The sequence below is a fragment of the Phyllobates terribilis genome, unplaced genomic scaffold (genome assembly GCF_046119375.1).
Source record: "Phyllobates terribilis strain yellow unplaced genomic scaffold, ASM4611937v1 Scaffold_2__4_contigs__length_985480577, whole genome shotgun sequence".
Classification (NCBI taxonomy): domain Eukaryota; kingdom Metazoa; phylum Chordata; class Amphibia; order Anura; family Dendrobatidae; genus Phyllobates; species Phyllobates terribilis.
The window spans coordinates 467,926,660-467,951,798 of record NW_027362762.1 but is presented as its reverse complement, the minus strand read 5'-3'; the positions used below and the strand labels follow the sequence as shown (position 1 = coordinate 467,951,798).

The 25,139-nt window shown below is 43.3% G+C and overlaps 1 protein-coding gene across 2 annotated transcripts in view; it reads left to right on the top strand.

Moving 5' to 3' along the window:
- CSMD2 (CUB and Sushi multiple domains 2) overlaps positions 1–25,139 on the top strand; it is a 1,528,443-nt gene that overhangs the window by 1,331,310 nt on the left and 171,994 nt on the right. For both annotated transcript variants that reach the window (XM_073665735.1, XM_073665736.1), the window contains 3 exons: positions 9,094–9,198; positions 11,609–11,727; positions 14,864–14,933. In XM_073665735.1, coding sequence (XP_073521836.1) covers positions 9,094–9,198; positions 11,609–11,727; positions 14,864–14,933 — 294 coding nt within the window. The remainder of the gene's footprint in view (positions 1–9,093; positions 9,199–11,608; positions 11,728–14,863; positions 14,934–25,139) is intronic.

The window sequence follows — 25,139 nt, the reverse complement described above, 5'->3', positions numbered from 1 at the left end:
TTTTGCAGAAGTACCCACCTGGTTCTTGACTAGACTCCAGTTGTATCGTCAAATGCCAGCTGGGCCTGGGAAGGGCTCTGCCAAAGTCCCCTTTCCATTTACTGGGAGCTGGGTGAAGAGTATTCCTGGCCCTCAAGGGCTCGCTTAGCTAGGCAGCTTGTGCCAAGTACGTATGTGGCTGCGCCTTTGCTGGTTTGGTACCAGTCTTGCTAGGTCTCTATGCGTTTAGTGCATAACATCTGCCTCCCAAAAATCATTATAAGGCTCAGTTCACATTTATCCTGTGCTCTACGCTGATCACTTACATCGGGGTTTCAGACTAAATGCACCAAAAACGTGATTTAGACTGAAGTTAAGGTGCTCAGAATACAGCGAAACAAATGTTTTTAGTGTGTAAAAGAAGTTGATTTTCGAGGGGTTTCCATCTGAATCCCAATTTGTGGGAATTTAGACAGACACCCCTACATAAGTGCTCAGTGTAGAGAACAGGATAAATGTGAACCTAGTCTTAAAAGTCTTAAAACCTAGGTCAAAAAATATTATGGACCCCAAAATTATCTAAATAAAAATGTCAAGTTATATTGTGAAATGCAAGTTCCCACTCAGGTCTCTGATATGTCAATAGAAAAATAGGGGTTTTCAAGGTTACTGGTAGTAGAAAGGCTCTGGAAAAATGACATGGCTGTGGAGCAATGTATAATATACAGTGGTCCTGAGTAGTGTTGAGCCACCCCCGTAGTGTTCGGGTTCGGTTCGGTTCGTCGAACACCGGGATGTTCGAGGAACTGTTCGTCGAACTGTTCGTCGAACACCTTAGAACACCGTCGAACACCGTTAAAACCAATGGCAGGCAAACAAAAACACATAGGAACACATAGAAAACACCTTCAAAGGTGTCCAAAAGCTGACAAACTGCTCAGAAGACGCTTTCTTTAAAAAAGCCGGCCGGCAATTCAGCAGCGGCATACACCGGTACCCGACAATTTAGACATGAAGGAATAGAGCATCACACATAGATTAGATAGATAGAAACATGTCAGTCACATATATATGAAGTACAGTGACAGTGTTGCTTACTGTACTTGTCATTTAGTGTAAAGGATTTATTAAAAAATATAATAGTGTTTTCGTGCACCGTCTCTTTAAAAAAGCCGGCCGGCAATTCAGCAGCGGTACCCGACAATTATAACAGACAGAATAGAGCTTCACACATAGATTAGATCGATAGAAACATGTCAGTCACATATATATGAAGTACAGTGACAGTGTTGCTTACTGTACTTGTCATTTACTGCAAAGGATTTATTAAAAAAAATAATAGTGTTTTCATGCACCGTCTCTTTAAAAAAGCCGGCCGGCAATTCAGCATCTGTACCCGACAATTTAGAATAGAAGGAATAGAGCTTCACACATAGATTAGATAGATAGAAACATGTCAGTCACATATATATGAAGTACAGTGACAGTGTTGCTTACTGTAATTGTCATTTAGTGTAAAGGATTTATCAAAAAAAATAATAGTGTTTTCATGCACCGTCTCTTTAAGAAAGCCGGCCGGCAATTCAGCATCTGTACCCGACAATTTATAACAGACAGAATAGAGCTTCACACATAGATTAGATAGATAGAAACATGTCAGTCACATATATAATAAGTACAGTGATAGTCTTGGTTACTGTACTTGTCATTTAGTATTAAAATAAAGGATTTATTATTAAAAAAAATTGGCGTGGGATTCCCCGTAATTTTAGTCTCTAGCGGAGGTTAAGCAGACGGCTGGGGCAGATGTTTGAAGCCTGGGAAGGGGGTAATACCCACGGAGCTTCCCAGGCTACTAATATCAGCCCCAAGCTGAATACCTAGCCTTTACTAGCTATTAAAATGGAGGACCCCCCCAAAAAAATGACGTGGGGTCCCCCCTAATTTAATAGCTAGCAAAGGCTAGGCAGACAGCTGGGGGCTGATATTAATAGCCCAGGAAGGGAGCCATGAATATTGGCCCCCTCCCAGGCTAGAAACACCAGCCGTCAGCCGCCCCAGAAATGGCGCATCCATAGGATGCGCCAATTCTGGCACTTAGCCTCGCTCTTCCACGCTGCCCTGGTGCGGTGGCAGGGGGTAATAGGGTTGGGGTTGATGTCAGCTTATAATGCCAGCTGACATCAAGCCCAGGTTAGTAATGGAGAGGCGTCTATAAGACACCCCCATTACTAACCCCATAGTCAAAGTTAAAAAAAAAACACAAACACCCAGAATAAAGTCCTTTAATTGAAATAAAGACACAATTCTTTATTGTTCTAAATTAAACCATACTTACCATCACGCCCATTCCAGCTGAAGCCAACGATCTCCTGCAATAAAAGAAAAATAATAAAGCAACCTCATCCTTACCTTTCCATGGTTCCCAGGACAGCTCCAGCTCTGCTACATCGAGATGACAGGCTGGACCGCAGCAGAACGCTGCCATCCAGCCTGTCATCCCGCGGACACTGAGAAGCGCAGGCATGCTTGCGCTCCTCAGTGTCTGACTGTGACGGCATCCAGATGAGCCGACAATGAACTCGGCTCACCTCATGTACGTCACTGACAGCGTGGGAAAATTCTCCTGCACTCAGCGCTTCAGCGTGAGAATTTTCCCACGCTGTCAGTGACGTGCATGAGGTGCGCCGAGTTCATTGGACATGACCTCGGCTCATCTGGATGCCGTCACAGCCAGACACTGAGTAGCGCAAGCAAGCCTGCGCTTCTCAGTGTCTGCGGGATAACAGGCTGGATGGCAGCGTTCTGCTGCGGTCCAGCCTGTCATCTCGATGTAGCAGAGCTGAAGCTGTCGTGGGAGCCATGGAAAGGTAAGGATGATGTTGCTTTATTATTTTTCTTTTATTGCAGGAGATCGTTGGCTTCAGCTGGAATGGGCGTGATGGTAAGTATGGTTTAATTTAGAACAATAAAGAATTGTGTGTTTATTTCAATTAAAGGACTTTTTTCTGGGTGTTGTGTTTTTTTTAAATACTTTACTAGAAATTCATGGTGGTCATGTCTAATATTGGCGTGACCCCATGAATTTCGGGCTTAGGGCCAGCTGATAATGCCAAGCTGGCCTTAACCCCTTTATTACCCAGTGAGCCACCGCACCAGGGCCCTGGATGAGTTGGGTACAGCGCCAGAAGATGGCGCTTCTATGAACGTGCCATTTTCCGGGGCGGCTGCGGACTGCAATTTGCAGCGGGTGGGGCCCAGAAAGCTTGGGCCTCCCTGCGCTGCAGATTCCAGCCCCCAGCTGCCTAGTTGTACCTGGCTGGACACAAAAATAGGGCGTAGCTCCACGCATTTTTTTTTTAGATTCATGAAATTCATGGAATAATTAAGAAAAAAAGGGCTTCCCTATATTGTTGTGTCCGGCTAGGTACAAATAGGCAGCTGGTGGTTGGGAGCAGCCCGTTCCTGCCTGCTGTACCTGACTGGACACAAATATAGGGCGAAGCCCCACATCAATTTTTTTTTCATTATTTCATGAATTTCCTGAAATAATTAAAAAAAAATTGACGTGGGGCTTCGCCCTATATTTGTGTCCAGTCAGGTACAGCAGGCAGGAACGGGCTGCCCCCAACCACCAGCTGCCTATTTGTACCTGGCCAGACACAACAATATAGGGAAGCCCTTTTTTAAAAAAATTATTTCATGAAATAATTAAAAAAAAATTGACGTGGGGCTTCGCACTATATTTGTGTCCAGCCAGGTACAGCAGGCAGGGACGGGCTGCCCCCAACCACCAGCTGCCTATTTGTACCTGATTGGACACAACAATATAGGGAAGCCCTATTTTTCTTAATTATTCCATGAATTTCATGAAATAATTTAAAAAAAAAATGCGTGGGGCTTCGCCCTATTTTTGTGCCCAGCCAGGTACAACTAGGCAGCTGGGAGCTGGAATCCGCAGCGCAGGGAGGCCCAAGCTTTCTGGGCCCCACCCGCTGCAAATTGCAGTCCGCAGCCGCCCCAGAAAATGGCGCGTTCATAGAAGCGCCATCTTCTGGCGCTGTACCCAACTCATCCAGGGCCCTGGTGCGGTGGCTCACTGGGTAATAAAGGGGTTAAGGCCAGCTTGGCATTATCAGCTGGCCCTAAGCCCGAAATTGATGGGGTCACGCCAATATTAGACATGACCACCATGAATTTCTAGTAAAGTATTTAAAAAAACACAAACACCCAGAATAAACTCCTTTAATTGAAATAAACACACAATTCTTTATTGTTCTAAATTAAACCATACTTACCATCACGCCCATTCCAGCTGAAGCCAATGTCTTCTGCAATAAAAGTAAAATAATAAAGCAACATCATCCTTACCTTTCCATGGTTCCCAGGACAGCTTCAGCTCTGCTACATCGAGATGACAGGCTGGACCGCAGCAGAAAGCTGCCATCCAGCCTGTCATCCCGCGGACACTGAGAAGCGCAGGCTTGCTTGCGCTCTGCAGTGTCTGGCTGTGACGGCATAAAGATGAGACAAGTTCATGTCCAATGAACTCGGCTCACCTCATGCACGTCACTGACAGCGTGGGAGAATTCTCCTGCACTCAGCACTTCAGCGTGAGAATTCTCCCACGCTGTCAGTGACGTACATGAGGTCAGCTGAGTTCATTGGACATGAATGAGCTCACCTCATGCACGTCACTGACAGCGTGGGAAAATTCACACGCTGAAGCGCTGAGTGCAGGAGAATTTTCCCACGCTGTCAGTGACGTGCATGAGGTGAGCTCATTCATGTCCAATGATCTCAGCTCACCTCATGCACGTCACTGACAGCGTGGGAAAATTCTCCTGCACTCAGCGCTACAGCGTGAGAATTCTCCCACGCTGTCAGTGACGTGCATGAGGTGAGCTCATTCATGTCCAATGAACTCAGCTGACCTCATGTACGTCACTGACAGCGTGGGAGAATTCTCACGCTGAAGTGCTGAGTGCAGGAGAATTCTCCCACGCTGTCAGTGACGTGCATGAGGTGCGCCGAGTTCATTGGACATGACCTCGGCTCATCTGGATGCCGTCACAGCCAGACACTGCAGAGCGCAAGAATGCCTGCGCTTCTCAGTGTCTGCGGGATGACAGGCTGGATGGCGGCGTTCTGCTGCGGTCCAGCCTGTTATCTCGATGTAGCAGAGCTGAAGCTGTCGTGGGAACCATGGAAAGGTAAGGATGAGGTTGCTTTATTATTTTTCTTTTATTGCAGGAGATCGTTGGCTTCAGCTGGAATGGGCGTGACGGTAAGTATGGTTTAATTTAGAACAATAAAGGAATGTGTCTTTATTTCAATTAAAGGACTTTATTCTGGGTGTTTGTGTTTTCTTTTAACTTTGACTATGGGGTTAGTAATGGGGGTGTCTTATAGACGCCTCTCCATTACTAACCTGGGCTTGATGTCAGCTGGCATTATAAGCTGACATCAACCCCAACCCTATTACCCCACTGCCACCGCTACAGGGCAGTGGGAAGAGCGAGGCTAAGTGCCAGAATTGGCGCATTCTAAGGATGCGCCATTTCTGGGGCGGCTGACGGCTGGTGTTTCTAGCCTGGGAGGGGGCCAATATTCATGGCACCCTTCCTGGGCTATTAATATCAGCTCCCAGCTGTCTGCCTAGCCTTTGCTAGCTATTAAAATAGGGGGGACCCCACGTCATTTTTTTGGGGGGTCCCCCATTTTAATAGCTAGTAAAGGCTAGGTATTCCGCTGGGGGCTGATATTAGTAGCCTGGGAAGCTCCGTGGGTATTACCCCCTTCCCAGGCTTCAAACATCTGCCCCAGCAGTCTGCTTAACCTCCGCTAGAGACTAAAATTAAGGGGAACCCCACGCCAATTTTTTTTAAAATAAATCCTTTATTTTAACACTAAATGACAAGTACAGTAATCAACACTGTCACTGTACTTCATATATATGTGACTGACATGTTTCTATCTATCTAATCTATGTGTGATTCTCTATTCCTTCTATTCTAAATTGTCGGGTACAGATGCTGAATTGCCGGCCGGCTTTTTTAAAGAGACGGTGCATGAAAACACTATTATTTTTTTTTAATAAATCCTCTACACTAAATGACAAGTACAGTAAGCAACACTGTCACTGTACTTCATATATATGTGACTGACCTGTTTCTATCTATCTAATCTATGTGTGATTCTCTATTCCTTCTATTCTAAATTGTCGGGTACAGATGCTGAATTGCCGGCCGGCTTTTTTAAAGAGACGGTGCATGAAAACACTATTATTTTTTTTTTAATAAATCCTTTACACTAAATGACAAGTACAGTAAGCAACACTGTCACTGTACTTCATATATATGTGACTGACATGTTTCTATCTACCTAATCTATGTGTGATTCTCTATTTCTTCTATTCTAAATTGTTGGGTACAGATGCTGAATTGCCGGCCGGCTTTTTTAAAGAGACGGTGCATGAAAACACTATTATTTTTTTTAATAAATCCTTTACACTAAATGACAAGTACAGTAATCAACACTGTCACTGTACTTCATATATATGTGACTGACATGTTTCTATCTATCTAATCTATGTGTGAAGATCTATTCTGTCTGTTATAAATTGTCGGGTACCGCTGCTGAATTGCCGGCCGGCTTTTTTAAAGAGACGGTGCATGAAAACACTATTATTTTTTTGATAAATCCTTTACACTAAATGACAAGTACAGTAAGCAACACTGTCACTGTACTTCATATATATGTGACTGACATGTTTCTATCTATCTAATCTATGTGTGAAGCTCTATTCTTTCTGTTCTAAATTGTCGGGTACCGGTGTATGCCGCTGATGAATTGCCGTCTTTTCATGTTTCACTGTGAGCACTGTTCCCATCGATTTGGGCAATCACTGTAATGCCACAACCACCATGGCTGTGGCATTACAGTGAGTGGCAGACAATCCCTGCATGATTGGTGCTCTAAATAGCGCCAGACATGCAGGACACGCTTTTGGTGCACAAACAGTTATCGAACATAACCTCGAACAGCCGAATTTTTTGCAAATCGTTCGGGTTCGTCGAACAACTCGAACACCGCCCAAAACAGCTCGAATTTGAGATTGGCGAACAGTTCTAGTCGAACACCGCTCATCTCTAGTCCTGAGCCATGTCATTTTCCCAGAGGCTTTGTGATACCAGTTTAATATATTCGGGGAAGAGGGGGATAAGTATTGAACACGTCACCAATTTTCTAAGTAAATATATTTCAAAAGGTGCTAATGACATCCGAGTGCAATCCGATGTTTCACATGCACTCATTGATTTGAATGGGTGAGTGCGATCCGATTGTCGGATGCACTCGCAGCATGCTGCGATTGATTTCTCATGTCAAATAAGCATGCAAAAGTAATCGCAAATCTGCACTGCCCCATAGTATAACATTGAGCCAAGTGCTATCCGATAAAACATCGGATAGCGCTCGGCCGTATTATACGGTAGTTTGAGCGAACCCTTAGTCGTGTACTCCATAAATTTGGCCATGTAGAGGATACAACGAGCATGTGGGAGAAGGTGCTCTAATCAGATGAGCCCAAAGTAGAACTTTTTGTGCTAAATGCAAAATGCTTTGTGTTGCGGAAAACTAACACTGCACATCACCCTGAAAACATCATCCCCACCAAGAAACATGGTGGTGGCAGCATCATGCAATGTAGATGCTTTTATAGCAGGCATAAAAGAGCTGGTCATAGTTGATGGGTAGATGGGTGGAGCTAAATACAGGGCAATCCTGGAGGAAAACCTGTTAGAGGCAGCAAAAGACTTGAGACTGGGGCGTAGTTTCACCTTTCAGCAGGACAATGACCTTAAACATACAGAGAGAGTGACAATGGAATGGTTTAGATCAAAGCATATTCATATGTTTGAATAGCCTAGTCAAAGTTCAGACCTAAACCCCTATAAGAATCTGTGTCAAGACTTGAAAATTGTTGTTCGCAGACATCCTCAATCCAATCTCAATGCGCTAGAACAATTTTGCAAAGGAGAATTGGCAAAAATGTCTGCCTCTAGAATTACAAAGCTGGTAGAGACATACCGCAAAAGACTTACAGCAGTAATTGCAGTGAAAGGTGGTCCCACAAAGTGTTGACTCAGAGGGGCTGAGAACAAATGCAAGTCACAATTTTGAGATTTATATTTTTAGAATTTTTCGAAAACCATGTATCATTTCCTTTATGCTTCACAAATACTTGCTCCTTTGTGCTGGTATATCACATAAAATCCCTTTAAAATACATTTAAGTTTGGGGGTGTAATGTGAAAAATGGAATATATCTATAGTCATATAAATAAATGTTTATATATATGTTGGAGCACTGTATACATCATAGACTGTATACAGTTGTGCTCAAAAGTTTACATACCCCGGCAGTAGTTTGACGATAAATGGCTTCACCCAACCAATAACCATGTGTGGAGAAAGTTTTTTTGTTATCATTCATATTCTCTAAAACTAAGCCAAGAAAGGAAAAATTCTGCCGGGTATGTAAACTTTTGAGCACAACTGTATATGATACAGTGCTCCTGAGCCCGCATTAGTGACACAGGTCTATCCTCAGATCCAAGGGAATGCAGCCATTTCATCCATAGGTGGCCAGCAGCTCATACTACTTAAGACCAATTTTTAAGGAGCTGCAAGAAAATAAACTGTTAAGAACATTATACAAATAAATGTATAATATGAATTTATTAAAAGTCATATGATCACCTGGTAAGAAGTAGACACAAATGCCGTGAGCATTATAGGCTCCAGTTCACAATAAACATCCTTCTCCAGACATAATAATACTAATATTACTGTGTGTACTTTATATACGGTACCTCTGATTCTGTAATATAAAGCTGCAGATAAAGCAGTGAATGATGCCGCATATGAAGAGGAATATATTCTGTCTTCTCACCGACTGAATATTTAAGCAGTAAATGCTCTGGCTCTGTGATAGCTGCAATAACCTTTGCTTAATCTTGTAGGACAGAGAAAAAATGCAACTTCAATATGTAAAGCAGTATACAAATATTATTTTCTGCCTGAAATTGTGTGTATTTTTGTTTCGCTTTAGGAACCACAGTACCAGCATTGCTGAACAGCACGTCAAACCACCTCTACCTGCATTTCTTCTCTGATATCAGTGTGTCTGCGGCCGGCTTTCATCTGGAATACAAAAGTAAGATTTAGTTTTGTGACCCAATTGTATCTTCTTAAAGGAGTTTTTCAATATTTTGAGAAAATCAGCCATGAGGAGGAAATGGTAAAAAATAAAGAAGTGATCTATACCCCTTTAATCCCCCATGTCCTGCATGTTTGGCCATCTGTGTATAGTGTACACCACCATGTTCTTCTAGTAGGCCGGCTATTGCATGTTTAGGGAATTCGTAGGATCTGTGAATCCATAGTGAGCTTACTAAAGATGATTAAAGAGAACCTATCTCCAGGCCAGAAGAGACCAGTTTTCGCTTTTATTGTATTTCTTCTGCTCCTCTAAATAGTAAATTTTGTAAATAAATCCACCATATGGTTTCTGAGATATGGGCTTTTTAATTTAGTGCTGGCTTTTATGGTCGTTACAAGGGGCAGTGGCTCACAGGTTAATAATGCCAAGCAACCTAAATTACGCCCTGCCAGGGAATCTGTGAGCCACTCTCCCTTGGAAAATAATATAAAAATGTGCAGTACATAAAAAGGCCCCTATCTCTGGAATTGTATGGGTGGTTTAAAAAACCCCAAAAAGGGAATACTCAGGGAAAAACATTGGCCACTTTTGACCTGTCAACAGGTCCTCTTTAACCAACATTATCATTACGTGAGATCCAGCTGAGAAGATGTCATATGCCAACTTAGGGTCCTTATGAACTACTTAAAAGTACAGACCCTTTTTTATCATTTTCTATGAATTTACATTTCATTTTCCTCATTGACTGTGGATATCTTGGAAAGTTTTGTCCAGCTCCTGACATTTTGCTCTTCTTTAGAAAATACTTGACGCAACTACTGTATGTAATAAGCACAATTCCTCCCATACTCCAAGCTAAACACACTCAACACTTATCTGACCAAACCTGCTATTAGCTTGGATCAATAGATCCTGAATTTGGTGATATCTCAGAATAGGTAGTAGTGGTTATACTGCTGAGTCTCTACATTGCTAATTAAGTATGATGTTAATGCAAATTGTATAGATTCGCTGAAAAGCAATTTAGCTATGCAAACTAATGGCTGTTAACTTATTACTGGGTAGAGTAATGCCTAAATGTCCAGCCTAAAACGATTACTCAGACAATCCTAATAAAATATAGGAAAAGGAACATATATACTAGATGTGAATAGACATAAAATATCCAAAGCACAGTCATAATGACATTGCCCGATATTTAGTAGTAGATTAGCATATATTAGTATTGATTTATATCACACAAGTTGTAATCAAAATGTATAAAAGCCTTACAGATGCTGCATAGTATAGAATGTACTACGTCCAATATGTGCTGTAAACTTAAAGAGGTATTCTCAAGTTTGGAAATTGTTCCCTATCCTTTGGATAGGGGATAATTTCCCAATCTCTGGAAGTCAAACCGCAGGGATCCCTCAATGATCCTAAGAATTCTGTCTTTGAAAAGTCCCATGTGAATGAAGCGGTCGACCATGCGTACTACTTCTCCATTCATTCTTTATGAAAACTCCAGAGATAGCTGACTGCTGTACTCGATTGGTCTTTGGCACTCCCATGAGAATGAATGGAGCTAATACGCTCATGCTCGACCACCGATTCACATGGGGCTCTTCAAAGTCCCGGTTATAGTGATTGGTGGTGATAACTTCCAAATTTTAGAATATCCCTTTAAAGGAAATTAAGAAGCTCCATGAAATTTCAACATATAATATATATATGTACTGGATAAAGCTATACTCTTACAGATAACGGAAGGTTGACTAGTTGCAATTCCATTTTTATATTTCTCCGGTATCAGCATATCCATGAGCAGCATTTCTAAGAACAAGCCATATACTTTCGCATTTTCTATGAGTAGGTAATAGCCTGTGTGAATTGCCTTTACATTGACATAAATTGGAAGTTCCAAAAATCGAAAAGTGAGAAGTCACAGATTTCCATAACTCTCAAACATTTTTATGGAAAAATACTTGGGCTGCCACCTCACCTCTGAAGGACCTGGTCTTTGGCAGGATTTACCTTATTTATGGGTCCAGCAGTGGGTATGTCAGCTGTTGGGTCCTTGCCAACACGACTCTTATGATAAAACATGAAAAAATTACTGGAACTTTGTAGTTTTCAATCAAAGCTCAAAATTAGAAAAGTTAAGCACTAGTATTACATAAAAAAACTCTATTTGGGAGAGGTCATTGGAATTATTATCTTCTGCCAAGGTAAAGGGGATACCATTAGGATTTGTACTTCACAGTAACTATTTCTATCATGCAGCATTAAATGGTAAAGTTAGGAAATATACTGGATTGTGTTATTTGTGTAACTCTTTTGTGTTCCCACAGTTTGGCACAATGGTACAATACTCTGAGTCTTATATTTGTTGACCTAATCAATGTATTTTGGTTGATTTTAGCTGTAGGTCTTGCCAGTTGCCCAGAACCAGCCGTTCCTAGCAATGGAGTGAAAACTGGAGAAAGATACCTTGTGAATGATGTGGTTTCCTTCCAATGTGAGCCAGGATATAGTCTTCAGGTACTAGGAAAGATTCCAACCCAAAGATCGAAGCTGTACCTTGGCTTGAATACTGCCCATTTTCTCTGTACTGGTATACTAATGGTTGTAAACGGTGACTTAATTCAAATAGGTCCAATTTTCCAATCTGATTAGTGAAATGCTCCGTTTAATAATAGAAACTGTATACAGTACAGACCAAAAGTTTGGACACACCTTCTCATTTAAAGATTTTTCTGTATTTTCATGACTTTGAAAATTGTACATTCACACTGAAGGCATCAAAACTATGAATTAACACATGTGGAATTATATACTTAACAAAAAAGTGTGAAACAACTGAAAATATGTCTTATATTCTAGGTTCTTCAAAGTAGCCACCTTTTGCTTTGATGACTGCTTTGCACACTCTTGGCATTCTCTTGATGAGCTTCAAGAGGTAGTCACCGGAAATGGTCTTCCAACAATCTTGAAGGAGTTCCCAGAGATGCTTAGCACTTGTTGGCCCTTTTGCCTTCACTCTGCGGTCCAGCTCACCCCAAACCATCTCGATTGGGTTCAGGTCTGGTGACTGTGGAGGCCAGGTCATCTGGCGTAGCACCCCATCACTCTCCTTCTTGGTCAAATAGCCCTTACACAGCCTGGAGGTGTGTTTGGGGTCATTGTCCTGTTGAAAAATAAATGATGGTCCAACTAAACGCAAACCGGATGAAATAGCATGCCGCTGCAAGATGCTTTGGTAGCCATGCTGGTTCAGTATGCCTTCAATTTTGAATAAATCCCCAACAGTGTCACCAGCAAAGCACCATCACACCATCACACCTCCTCCTTCATGTTTCACGGTGGGAACCAGGCATATAGAGTCCATCCGTTCACCTTTTCTGTGTCGCACAAAGACACTATGGTTGGAACGAAAGATCTCAAATTTGGAGTCATCAGACCAAAGCACAGATTTCCACTGGTCTAACGTCCATTCCTTGTGTTCTTTAGCCCAAACAATTCTCTTCTGCTTGTTGCCTGTCCTTAGCAGTGGTTTCCTAGCAGCTATTTTACCATGAAGGCCTGCTGCACAAAGTCTCCTCTTAACAGTTGTTGAAGAGATGTGTCTGCTGCTAGAACTCTGTGTGGCATTGACCTGGTCTCTAATCTGAGCTGCTGTTAACCTGCGATTTCTGAGGCTGGTGACACGGATAAACATCCTCAGAAGCAGAGGTGACTCTTGGTCTTCCTTTCCTGGGGTGGTCCTCATGTGAGCCAGTTTCTTTGTAGTGCTTGATGGTTTTTGCAACTGCACTTGGGGACACTTTCAAAGTTTGCCCAATTTTTCGGACTGACTGACCTTCGTTTCTTAAAGTAATGATGGCCACTCATTTTTCTTTACTTAGCTGCTTTTTCTTGCCATAGTACAAATTCTAACAGTCTATTCAGTAGGACTATCAGCTGTGTATCCACCAGACTTCTGCACAACACAACTGATGGTCCCAACCCCATTTATAAGGCAAGAAATCCCACTTATTAAACCTGACAGAGCACACCTGTGACATGAAAACCATTTCCGGTGACTACCTCTTGAAGCTCATCAAGAGAATGCCAAGAGTGTGCAAAGCAGTCATCAAAGCAAAAGGTGGCTACTTTGAAGAACCTAGAATATAAGACATATTTTCAGTTGTTTCACACTTTTTTGTTAAGTATATAATTCCACATGTGTTAATACATAGTTTTGATGCATTCTGTGTGAATGTTCAATTGTCAAAGTCATGAAAATACAGAAAAATCTTTAAATGAGAAGGTGTGTCCAAACTTTTGGTCTATACTGTATATATTTGGAAACTTTGTTAAAGAGCACCTGTCATGTTCCCAAGTAGTATTAATCTGCAGATATAAAGTTTATCTACAGGTTAATGCAGTTGCAATGTTGTCTAGCTGCGTTACTAAAAATGCAGTTACCAGAAGAAAATGAACTTTATTCCTTCCGGGAGCTGCCAACTTTCAGTCATAGAGGTGTGTCCTTAGTGTCCATAGTCACCACTCAGTATACAGTGGGCGATGGCTGTAAGCAATCCTCTGCATTTTGATTGACAGCTCGCTCTGCAGCTCATCTGTGCAGAATAAGTTGTCAGTCACAGTGCCAGGGTGAGCTTACAGTCGCTGCTCACAATGCAGTGACCAATGACTGCACCTCCTCCGGGCACGCCTCTATTACTAAAAGCCAGCGGCTACAGGGAGAATAAAGTTAATTTTCTCCTGGTAGCTATGCTTTTATTAAGGTGGCAGCACAGCATTGTAACGCTAATAATCTGTAGATTAACCCTATATCTGCAGTTTAATAGCATTTTCAGACAAGAAGGATCCACTTAAAGAGTCCTGACATGTGTTTTTGAGTAAATACTTGTACCCTGAAAAAAATAACAACTGAGGAGCACCTTTCCTCATCACTCTATGGTGTGTCATTCCTGTTAATCTAACTAGAAATTTATGAATACATTGACAACTGGGTGTTACCAATTCGGTAGTGGAAGGGGTGTGTCTTTTTACAATCTGACATAGTTATCACTGATTGGACAGTGCCTAGGGACACGCCCTCAACTGGTAACATTCATTTGTCAATCTATTCTTACGCTTCTAGGAGGAATAACAGAGGATGGCATAATGCACAGTTCTAAGAACAGATGTGCCAAAATATCTAATAGAAAATATATATATGCGTCAGGATAAGTGCTTGTCCTCTTTATTTTAGCCATAATTGTTTCTTAACATGGGGCATACAAATATATTTTTGTGATGTCTCCACAATGGCAATCTGTACATGTGGTAACATTTGCAGTCTTCAATAGGAAAGTTCCATAAAACACAGCCATTGATCACAACACAAGTTATAGGTACTGACACAGGCCATTTTCAAGGGTAGTTTTTGAATATACCTGGTTGTGTAGAAATGTCCTAGATCTGTTGATCAGCTAACCTTACCTCCATATATTTTTTTACTTTATTTATCACATTGTTGCAAAGAACATAAATCTCTCAAGTTATCGCTTCTCTACAGTAGAAGTGCCAGGTTTTAAGTTTTGGAGCTTTATGTACGTAATAAAAAAACATAAACAATAGTATGTGGCATTGCACAAATAATGTTATATGGGTTGTATTCTCTTCCCTACAGGGCCACTCACATATTTCATGTATGCCAGGGACAGTAAGACGCTGGAATTATCCACCTCCTCTGTGTATCGGTATGTGAAGAAATACACTAATTGGTTTTCTCTTTGATCCATTTGTGATGTATGGTACCTACTCTATTAATATACAGTATACTCTAATGGTAGAAACATTGCTAAAGTGAGAAGATATCGAAATATAAAATACATTTTATCTGTTTATCTAAGAATGTTCTTCCAATGAAGAAGACAGTGATAGAATGTCTCCATAGCATAGCTACCCACAGTACCATCATTACCGTGCCAGCTAGTACTCCTATCACAGTGGCCATTCCAATTAATAAATAAGCCAGCCACAGTGTCTTTATCCAAGGTACCACCATAACAGTGCCAGCCAGTGTTTGTATCACAACACATGTCATACCTGTCACAACGCCTCTTAAACAGATGTGTCCACCCTTATCTTTATGTGAATTTCATTAAGTACATCACACTACTTACTATGCATATATAGATATGTTTAGGATTAGCGCATCTCACAACAGAGTACCACGAAATGATGTATTTTTGTAATGCTGGTTATACATCATACTATTCATCTGGGGGTTTGTGGAGCCAAAAAGAGGTGAGGTATTAACATACATCTTTAGCGCAATTTAGGCCCTGATTCACTAAGATTTTCGCCAGTTTTATGTCATTAAACACTTGAATAATACGTAAAATTTTGCTAAATTTTGCTAAATTTGGCATTATCACGTCAGCCCTGACCAGCTTTGCAGAAAGTGTGGAGCTGGATTTACCTAAATTCATGGAAAGTTATGTCACTTTGGTGCTTCAGACGCCTCATTCATTAAGACTGACGTGCAAAGTCAGTCTTAATGAATTGAGACCTAAATCCCAATTGTCCCTCCCAGCCAGTGTCTAAAAAGTAGCTTGAGACTAACACTCTGAAACTTCAAAGAAACAGGAATCTCAAACTGCATCATGTGATCATTTAAATAGGACCTTTCACAGAATTTCCACAGCTTAAAAACCTACGCAATCTTCTGGAAGCAATATGGAATAACAACACTTGATCAGATTTTTTAAATCAAAATTTTGTCATTTGAACAAATTCATATAAAGTTTGGAATCGCTCATAGGGATTTCTACAGATATCTACAAATGAGTCATGCCATAACACATCAATACCCATATCCTATCTAAATACCCATTAATAGGAGTACTTAAAACTCAAGGACCTACAGACGTGGTATCTTCTCTATATACTTTTCTACTGAATTCTAAAATCACTTCTACCCAACTTGTTGTTGAGAGTAAATGGCGGCAATTAATCCCTTCTATAACTGATGATCAGTGTCATAGTCATAGTCATAGTTTTTAAGGTTGAAGGAAGACTAAGTCCATCTAGTCCAACCCATAGCCTAACTTGTTGATCCAGAGGAAGGCAAAAAAAAACCATGTGGCAAACACTAAGCTCCACATTGGGGAAAAAAATTCCTTCCCGACTCCATACGACAATCAGACTAGCTCCCTGGATCAACGCCCTATCAAGGAATCTAGTATTTATAACCTGTAATATTATACTTTTCAAGAAAGGAATCCATGCCCTTCTTAAATTTTAACAGTGAATCACTCATTACAACATCATGCGGCAGAGAGTTCCATAGTCTCACTGCTCTTACAGTAAAGAATCCCCGTCTGCAATTATGATTAAACCTTCTTTCCTCCAGACGTAGAAGATGCCCCCTTGTCCCAGTCTCAGGCCTCAGAGTAAAAAGATCAGTAGAAAGGTCTTTGTACTGTAGCCTCATATACTTGTACATAGTAATAAGATCACCCCTAAGCCTTCTTTTTTCCACAGTAAATAACCCCAAGTGTAATAACCTGTCTTGGTATTGCAGACCCCCCAGTCCTCTAATAACCTTGGTCGCTCTTCTCTGCACCCGCTCTAGTTCAGCTATGTCTTTCTTATACACCGGAGACCAGAACTGTACACAGTATTCTAAGTGTGGTCGCACTAATGACTTGTATTGAGGTAAAATTATGTTCTCCTCATGAGCATCTATGCCTCTTTTAATGCATCCCATTATTTTATTTGCCTTTGCAGCAGCAGCCTGACACTGGCCACTAAACGTGAGCTTGTCGTCCACCAATACACCCAGGTCTTTTTCAGTTACAGTTTTGCCCAGTGTTTTACAATTAAGCATATAATTATACATTTTATTTCCTCTGCCCAAGTGCATTACCTTACATTTATCCCCATTAAAGCTCATTTGCCATTTATCAGCCCAAGCTTCTAGTTTACATAGATCCTCCTGTAATATAAAATTGTCCTCCTCTGTATTGATTACCCTGCAGAGTTTAGTGTCATCTGCAAATATTAAAATATTACTCTGTATGCCCCCTACAAGGTCATTAATAAATATGTTAAAAAGAAGGGGGCCCAATACTGACCCCTGTGGTACCCCACTGTTAACTGAGACCCAGTCTGAGTGTTTTCCATTAATAACCACTCTTTGTTTCCTATCACTGAGCCAATTCTTAACCCACATACATATATTTTCCCCTATCCCCATTGTTCTCATTTTATGTATCAACCTTTTGTGTGGAACCGTATCAAAAGCTTTTGAAAAGTCCATATACACAACATCCACTGCATTTCCTTGGTCCAGTCCAGAACTTGCCTCCTCATAAAAACTGATCAGATTAGTTTGACAGGAACGGTCCCTCATAAACCCATGTTGATATTGGGTCATAAGGTTATTCTTCTTCAGATACTCTAGTATAGCATTGGAATGATGCAATGGAAGCGCATATGGTGGTGTCACCAGCCGCCAATAATAAATTAATTCAATTATATATACTACATCAATCCATCAATCTTATCTGACCCCAATGAGAATGTATAGATTTGGTAGAGTGGCATCTGATGAATGCAGCAGATGTAGGGAATCAGGAGCAGATTTCTGGCATCTTATTTGGAATTGTGGGATAATACGCAAATATTGGGGTGAAGTGATAACTACACTGGAACAGATAATTGGGATGCCAATTGAATGTAGTCCAGAGTTTTGTGTCTTGGGTATTGTGGACGAGGAAATGTGGACATACTATGTTCGGATATGCCTTCGGGAGGCTACATTTATGGCCAGAAAAGCGATAGCATTGAGATGGATGGGAGGGAAGTCTCTTATCATCAACCAATGGAAAAAACTAGTGAATGATACAATACCATACGAGAATATAGTATATAGGAATAGGGGATGTCCCCAGAAATTCCAAAGGATATGGGAAAGATAGTGTAATTCGCCTTAACACACCTATCCCCTGATGCCATGACTTTGCTAATCTCATGTTATGAGTCCTGATATATGCCTTTTGAGTGCATGGGAAGCAATATATGATTAGTGTTGAGCCACCCCCGTAGTGTTCGAGTTCGGTTCGGTTCGTCGAACACCCGTGTGTTCGCCGAACAGTTCGTCGAACTGTTCGTCGAACACCTTCGAACACCGTTAAAACCAATGGCAGGCAAACAAAAACACATAGAAACACATAGAAAACACCTTCAAAGGTGTCCAAAAGCTGACAAACTGCTCAGAAGACACAACTAACACATGGAAAAGTGACAAGTACATATAGTCATGCGAAAAGAAAAGAGGTGGAGGAGTAAAAGGAGGGGGAGACACAGATATAGGCATGTCATGCCCTTCTAAAATCCAAAAAGTGAGAAGCCGAGACGGCCAGTCCGCTCCTGCCCGTGCCACCTCCGTGTCGCCGGGTTTGTGCCAGAGCCGCGGTGAACCCTGACGGCCAGCCCCCCTCTCCCAATACTGGTGCCTGTCCGCTGGTGGGTCGAGAGAGCCCCCCTGTGGTGGAGGCAGCTCTAAGCTTTTTAATTTAAATTGTCCCTCTAATTTGAATGAATACACTTTAAATCCATTTACAAGGATCTATTGGAGGGCAAGTCTCATGCCAGCAGCCGCGTAATTCCAGCTCCAGTAGCGTCCACTAAAGCTGCTGCAGTTAAAAAGCTTTTATAAGGATCGAGCTCGGCTGTCCACCGCAAGGCATCCTAGTGCCAGTCCCAGCCCCTATGCCTTGGGGTGCCTCCTGATGCTCTTCACTAAGTATCCCGTGGTCCCGAAGCATTTCCTTTGAAAAAATTAAGTGTCCAAACTACAGGTGGTGTAGCTTGCTTAACAGCCGGGATAATCCGCTGACTAGCAGACACTGCTACTAGGCACAAAGTATTTCCTGGGCTAGATGCAGTTAAAAATTTGTAAGTAGATACTCTCGTTGGATGCTGAGAAAGCATTCCATAGAGTCTCCTGGCACGCCATATATGATTCTCTTAAAAAGCTTGGGGTAGGGGTCTAGGGGACCCTTTTATAGCCAAAATCACGGCCCTGTATCACAATACGTCACCTAGGCTGAAGATAAATGGAACTGTAGCACCGAGGGCTCGGTTGCTACAGACGTATTGCACCTCACCCAGAGGTGTGATATCTCACTCTCAGATAAGGATGGAGTGTGGATCAGGACCCGACACCTGCATGCATTACACCACATTGCCGTGGGGCAGGGCGACCAATATGCCCCTGAGATGGGCACGACAGTCCCTGTCCCTGGCTGGAGTGGGGGGAGGGAACACTGAGGAAGGGAAACCCTGCAGTGCAGGAGCAGGGAGGAAGCAGTTCCTGGGTGCATTGAGAAGGGAGTATAAAAGGTGGGCACCATCTTAGTTCAGTGCAGAGAAGTCTGAGCAGAAGTGGCAGGGAGCAGGGGCTGGATTGAGGTGGGAGGCACCGAGTACAAGTGCTCTCTATTTGCTGATGATGTCCTAGTATATATCACTCAATCACATATATCCATCCCTGCTGTTATGGCTGAAATAGATCACTTTGTTACATGGTAAAATTTTAAAATCAATGCAGCGAAGTCTGAGGCCCTCGATGTCTCCCTCCCTAAATCCATATAGGATTCCATCCAGTCCAACTTTCCCTTTGCCTGGCCCTCACAGGGTATCAAATACTTAGGAATTCCTATTCATAGAGACCTCTCCCATCTATGTTATCTTAATTTTGGGCCCTTTATTGAACAATTCCATACAGACCACGGTTGGCAAGTTAGAACTGTAAGATTCACTACGTGAACCACTGGTGTTTTGTGGAAAAGCACATGTACACCGCTTTCCAAATTATTATGCAAAAAGTGTTTAGGAGTGATAAGGGAAGAATTTGTTTGTTTGTCAGTTAAACTCATTGATGGTGATGTGTGTCAGGGCTCTTTATATCACTGTAAGCAATTGCAGACACCTGTGCTAATTAGTTTGGCAGGTGTGTCCAATAAAGGCAAGACTACTTAAGAAGGCTCTCTCACATTATTAAGCAGCCTACATTTTCTGCCAAAATGGGAAAGAAAAAGGATGTGTCGGCTGCTGAGAAGCAACAAATTGTGGAGTGTTTAGGTCAAGGCATGACTACAATCAACATTGTGCGATGATCAGGATGAAGTGTCTTGGCAATCAAGAAGTATGTAGCTGATTCACAGTACACACGTGTGCGTGCTGATAAGGGCAAATTGAGGACTCTTTCCTACAGGCAATTACGTCAGGTTGAAAGAGCAGCGGCAAAAAAGCCTTGTCATAGCAGCAGACAAGTTTTTGAAGCTGCTTGTGCCTCCACCGTCCCCCGAACAACAAGATGCAGGGTCCTTCAGAGGTTTGCAGCTGTGCATACGCCATCCTGTCGACCTCCTCTATCCACTTCACACAAGCAGAAACGGCTCCAGTGGGCCAAACATTACATGAAGACTGATTTCAAAACTGTTTTGTTCACGGATGAGTGCCGTGCAGCGCTCGATGGTCCAGATGAATGGAGTGGAGGATGGCTGGTTGATGGACACCCCACGCAAACACGGCTACAGCGCCAACAAGGAGGAGGTGGAGTAATGTTTTGGGCTGGAATCATGGGGAGAGAGATTGTCGGCCCCTTTAGGATCCCTGAAGGCGCTAAAGATGATCTCCATAATGTATGTGGATTTTCTCAAACAGCACTTCCTGCCATGGTTCAAGAAGAACAACCGTGTATTTCACAGCAAGATCATTTTTCTGCATGATAATGCACCATCTCATGCTGCACATAAAACATCTGCATCTCTGGCTGATATGGGCATAAAAGGGGACAAACTTATGGTGTGACCCCCATGCTCCCCTGACCTCTACCCCATTCAGAACCTTTGGAGCATCATTAAAAGGAGTGTCTATGATGGCGGGAGGCAGTTCACATCTAAACAACAGCTCTGGGAGGGTATTCTGTCCTCATGCAAAACAATTGAAGCAGAAACCATCCAAAACCTGACAAATTCAATGGACGAGAGAGTTCAGAAGCTCTTTTCGAACAAGGGGTCCTATGTGAAAATGTAACATCACCTAGAATAAAGTTTTGAGTTGAAAACTGTTTGATTTCAGTTTCTAACAACCTGCTAATGCTTATAATTTCAAAAATGACCATTTTTTTGGTCTTTATTAAAATGAAAAGGTTGATCGAAAAGTTTGGGGGATCTAAGAGTGTGGCAACCCAGTAGTCATGATTACTTCGAATTCTGACAATATGAGGGTCATGCTGCAGGTAGTGCAGCAAGAAGGCACTTATGTGTCTTGCGCATCTCGGAGCCCCAAAATTATTTTCCGGGCTAGATGCAGCTAAAAATTATTTTTAATTTTAAATCTGGTGAAGCTTATTATAGATGGCCTAATAGGATCAGTGCTGCACACTGCTACAAAGCCCAAATTATTTTCCAGTCAAGATACAGATAAACATGATTAGTAATTTGAAAGCTTAAAACGGTTGGTAGGGTGATTTTAACCAATCATCAAGCTTTTACTCTCCCCAGGATGACACAGGGGTAGAAAAGTCGTTTCGGATCCATGATTTGTTCATCTTTATGAACGTGAGTCTGTCTACATTATCAGTGGAGAGCCGCGTGCGCTTATCTGTCAGCACACCACCAGCAGCGCTGAACACACGTTCAGACAGAACGCTGGCTGCGGGGCATGACAAGATCTCCAAGGCGTAAGTGGCTAGCTCCGGCCATTTATCCAGATTGGAAGCCCAAAAAGAGCAAGGGTCCAGTGACACAGTCGTGGCTTCAATGTTTACTTGGAGATACTCCTGTACCATCGTCTCTAGGCGTTGACTATGTGTCAGACTTCTTGTCTCCTGTGGCCTTGCAAAGGATGGGCTAAAAAAGTGGTGAAATGATTCCGCAAAATTGATGTTACCAGCAGATACTGTGGTTCTGTTACGGTTTGAGTGCTGAACACTTGACGGTCCCACGGTTGGCAAGTTGGAACTGTGAGATTCACTACGTGCACCACTGGTATTTTGTGGAAAAGCACATGTAAGATTCTGCAACAGTCTCTGCTGATACTCCTGCATGCGTGCATCCCTTTCTATGGCAGGAATAATTTCTGCAAATTTACTTTTGTACCGGGGATCTAACAGTGTGGCAACCCAGTAGTCAGGATTATTTCTAATTCTCACAATTCGAGGGTCATGTTGCAGGTAGTGCAGCAAGAAGGCACTCATGTGTGTTGCGCATCCAGGAGCACCAAGTCCCTGTTGTGTTGGTGGCGAGGTAACAATCATGCTTCCTTCCTCTGTCCTCTCCCCCCAACCTCGCACAACAGAAATGTGATCAAGGTCTCCCTCATCTGATGAGTCTTCCATCAGTTCGTCCTCCACTTCTTCCTGGGCTCCTGCACCTTCCTCACTAGTTTGGCTGCTACCATGCGCCCTGGTTAAACCATCTCCCCCACCCTCACATGCCTGCCGCCTTGGTGCTGCCGACCGTCTGGACCTTGCAGATGTTAGCCCTTCCGCATACAACTCCTCCTCCTCTACTTCCTCCACCTCCTCTTGTGCCACCACCTGACTCCGAATTCTGTTTAACATGTGCTCCAGCATGTAAATCACCGGAATAGTCATGCTGATAATGGCATCGTCAGCACTAAACATCTTCGTCGCCATTTCAAAACTGTGCAGAAGGGTGCATAGGTCCCTGATCTGAGACCACTCCTCCAGCGTGATTTGCCCCACCTCTGAATCTCGTTGGCCCAGGCTATACGTCAGAACGTATTGCACCAGGGCTTGTCGGTGCTGCCACAGTCGCTGCAACATGTGCAGAGTTGAATTCCACCGGGTAGGCACATCGCATTTTAGCCGGTGAAGTGGCAGGCCCAACGACTTCTGTAGAGATGTAAGTCGCTGAGCTGCGGGATGCGAACGGCGGAAGTGAGCACACAGCGACCGTGCCCTCTGCAGAAGGCCATCTAGTCTGGGATAGTGGGCTAAAAATTGCTGGACAACCAGGTTCAACACGTGAGCCATACAAGGCACGTGTGTGACATTGCCCCGGCGAAGGGCCGCACCCAGGTTTGCAGCATTGTCGCACACGGCCTTCCCTGGTTTCAGGTCCAGTGGAGACAACCATTCATGAAATTGGTTCTCCAGAGCTGACCACAACTCCTCAGCTGTGTGACTCACATTTCCCAGACATTTCAATGTAAAAACCGCCTGATGACGTTGAGCCCTACTGCCAGCATAGTAAGGAGGTGTGCAGGATCCCTTCTGCGCAGTTAGAAAGCTTGTGGCATGACCAGACAGGCTTTGGGTGCAGGTGGAAGACCGAGAGGAGGTTGAGGAGGCAGAAGCAGTGGAGGAAAAATGACATAAAGAGGATTGACGCACAACTCGTGGGGACGGCAAGACTTGGACAGCAGCCCCTTGTCCTGCTGTCACCATAGTTACCCAGTGCCCAGTCAGCGACATGTAACGCCCCTGTCCATGCCTACTCGTCCAAGTGTCTGTGGTGAAATGCACCCTGTCACACACAGAGTTTCTCAAAGAAGCGGTGATGTTGTGTGCGACATGCTGGTGGAGCGCAGGCACACCTTTCTTTTAGAAGTAGTGCCGACTGGGCATCTGGTACTGGGGCACTGCGACGGACATAAGGTCTCGAAAATCCTCTGTGTCCACCAGGCGGAAAGGCGCATTTCTGTAGCCAAGAGCTTGCAGATGGTGAAATTCAACCTCTTAGCTTTCTCATGGCTAGGAGGAAATGGTCTTTTACTTGTCCACATCTGAGGGACCGAGGGCTGGCTATTGTGCTTAGACGGGGTTGATAAGGGTGTCCCCGGCAAACTGCCGGTCTGTGAGGAAGATGCAGGCGGACATGTTAGGTTGCCTTGATCCAAAGGTGGTGCTATCGATGTCGGACAGCGCTCAAGACCAGCTGGTGTTACCACCTCCAAAGAAAATGATGACCTGCCAATCACGCTGGCTGTTGCGGGTAAAGAGGTGGCAGGTCTGCGCCCCAAAACAGGTGTGACTGCTGTCCCCCCAGTCACAGAGGATGAAGAGGCCGCGGATGCACAAGATATGGCAGACGGTGGTTGGCCCGGCCGGCTAGACCGCATTGTAGCACACTGAGCTTCCCACTGCAACTTATGCTTCATGTCCATGTGCCGGTTCATGCATGAAGTACTCAAACTATGTATTTTTTGGCCTCTACTTAGCTTTTGCTGACAAATGTTACAGATAACACGAGTTGGGTCATCTTTATCGATCTGAAAAAATGCCCAGGCTATGCAAGGCTTAGCACCCATGCGACCTGAAGAGCCACCACGACTTGTGGTGAGAGGCAGAGTTGTGTTTGAGGATGCAGTTGTTGACGTGCTTCCAGTACTACGTCTCTGTCCAGGAAGGCGCAACCTGACCTCGTCGTCACTAGCATCTTCCTCCACCTCCTCTGCTGACCTCATCTCTTGGCTGACTGTGGGTTGACAGTAAGTGGGATCTCCGACCTCATCATCATCACCCTGTGCGTTATCACACCCGTCGTCCTCAGAGCCAACCTGTTCCTGCCCTGACAAAAAACTAAAGTTGTCGCTCCAATCAGGTATTTGAGTCTTATCATCGTCTTCCTCATTGTCTCCACCAACAGGAGTTACAGTTTGGGAATGAGGGTCTACATTATGGTCAGAACCTTCTGCGTCTGGTCCTGGATCCGACTCATAAAGATTCTGGGCATCAGTGCAGATCATTTCCTCGTCTGGATTCACAGAAGCGCTGGAGTCGACCTCTGATTCCCAGGCTATAGTATGAGTAAACAACTCTGCAGACTCAACCATCTGTTCTACCTCATACTCAGACGGGCAGCTGGAGATTTGGGAGCTGTGAGGAAGCAAGTGCGATTTGGGTGACACCTTTGAGGACT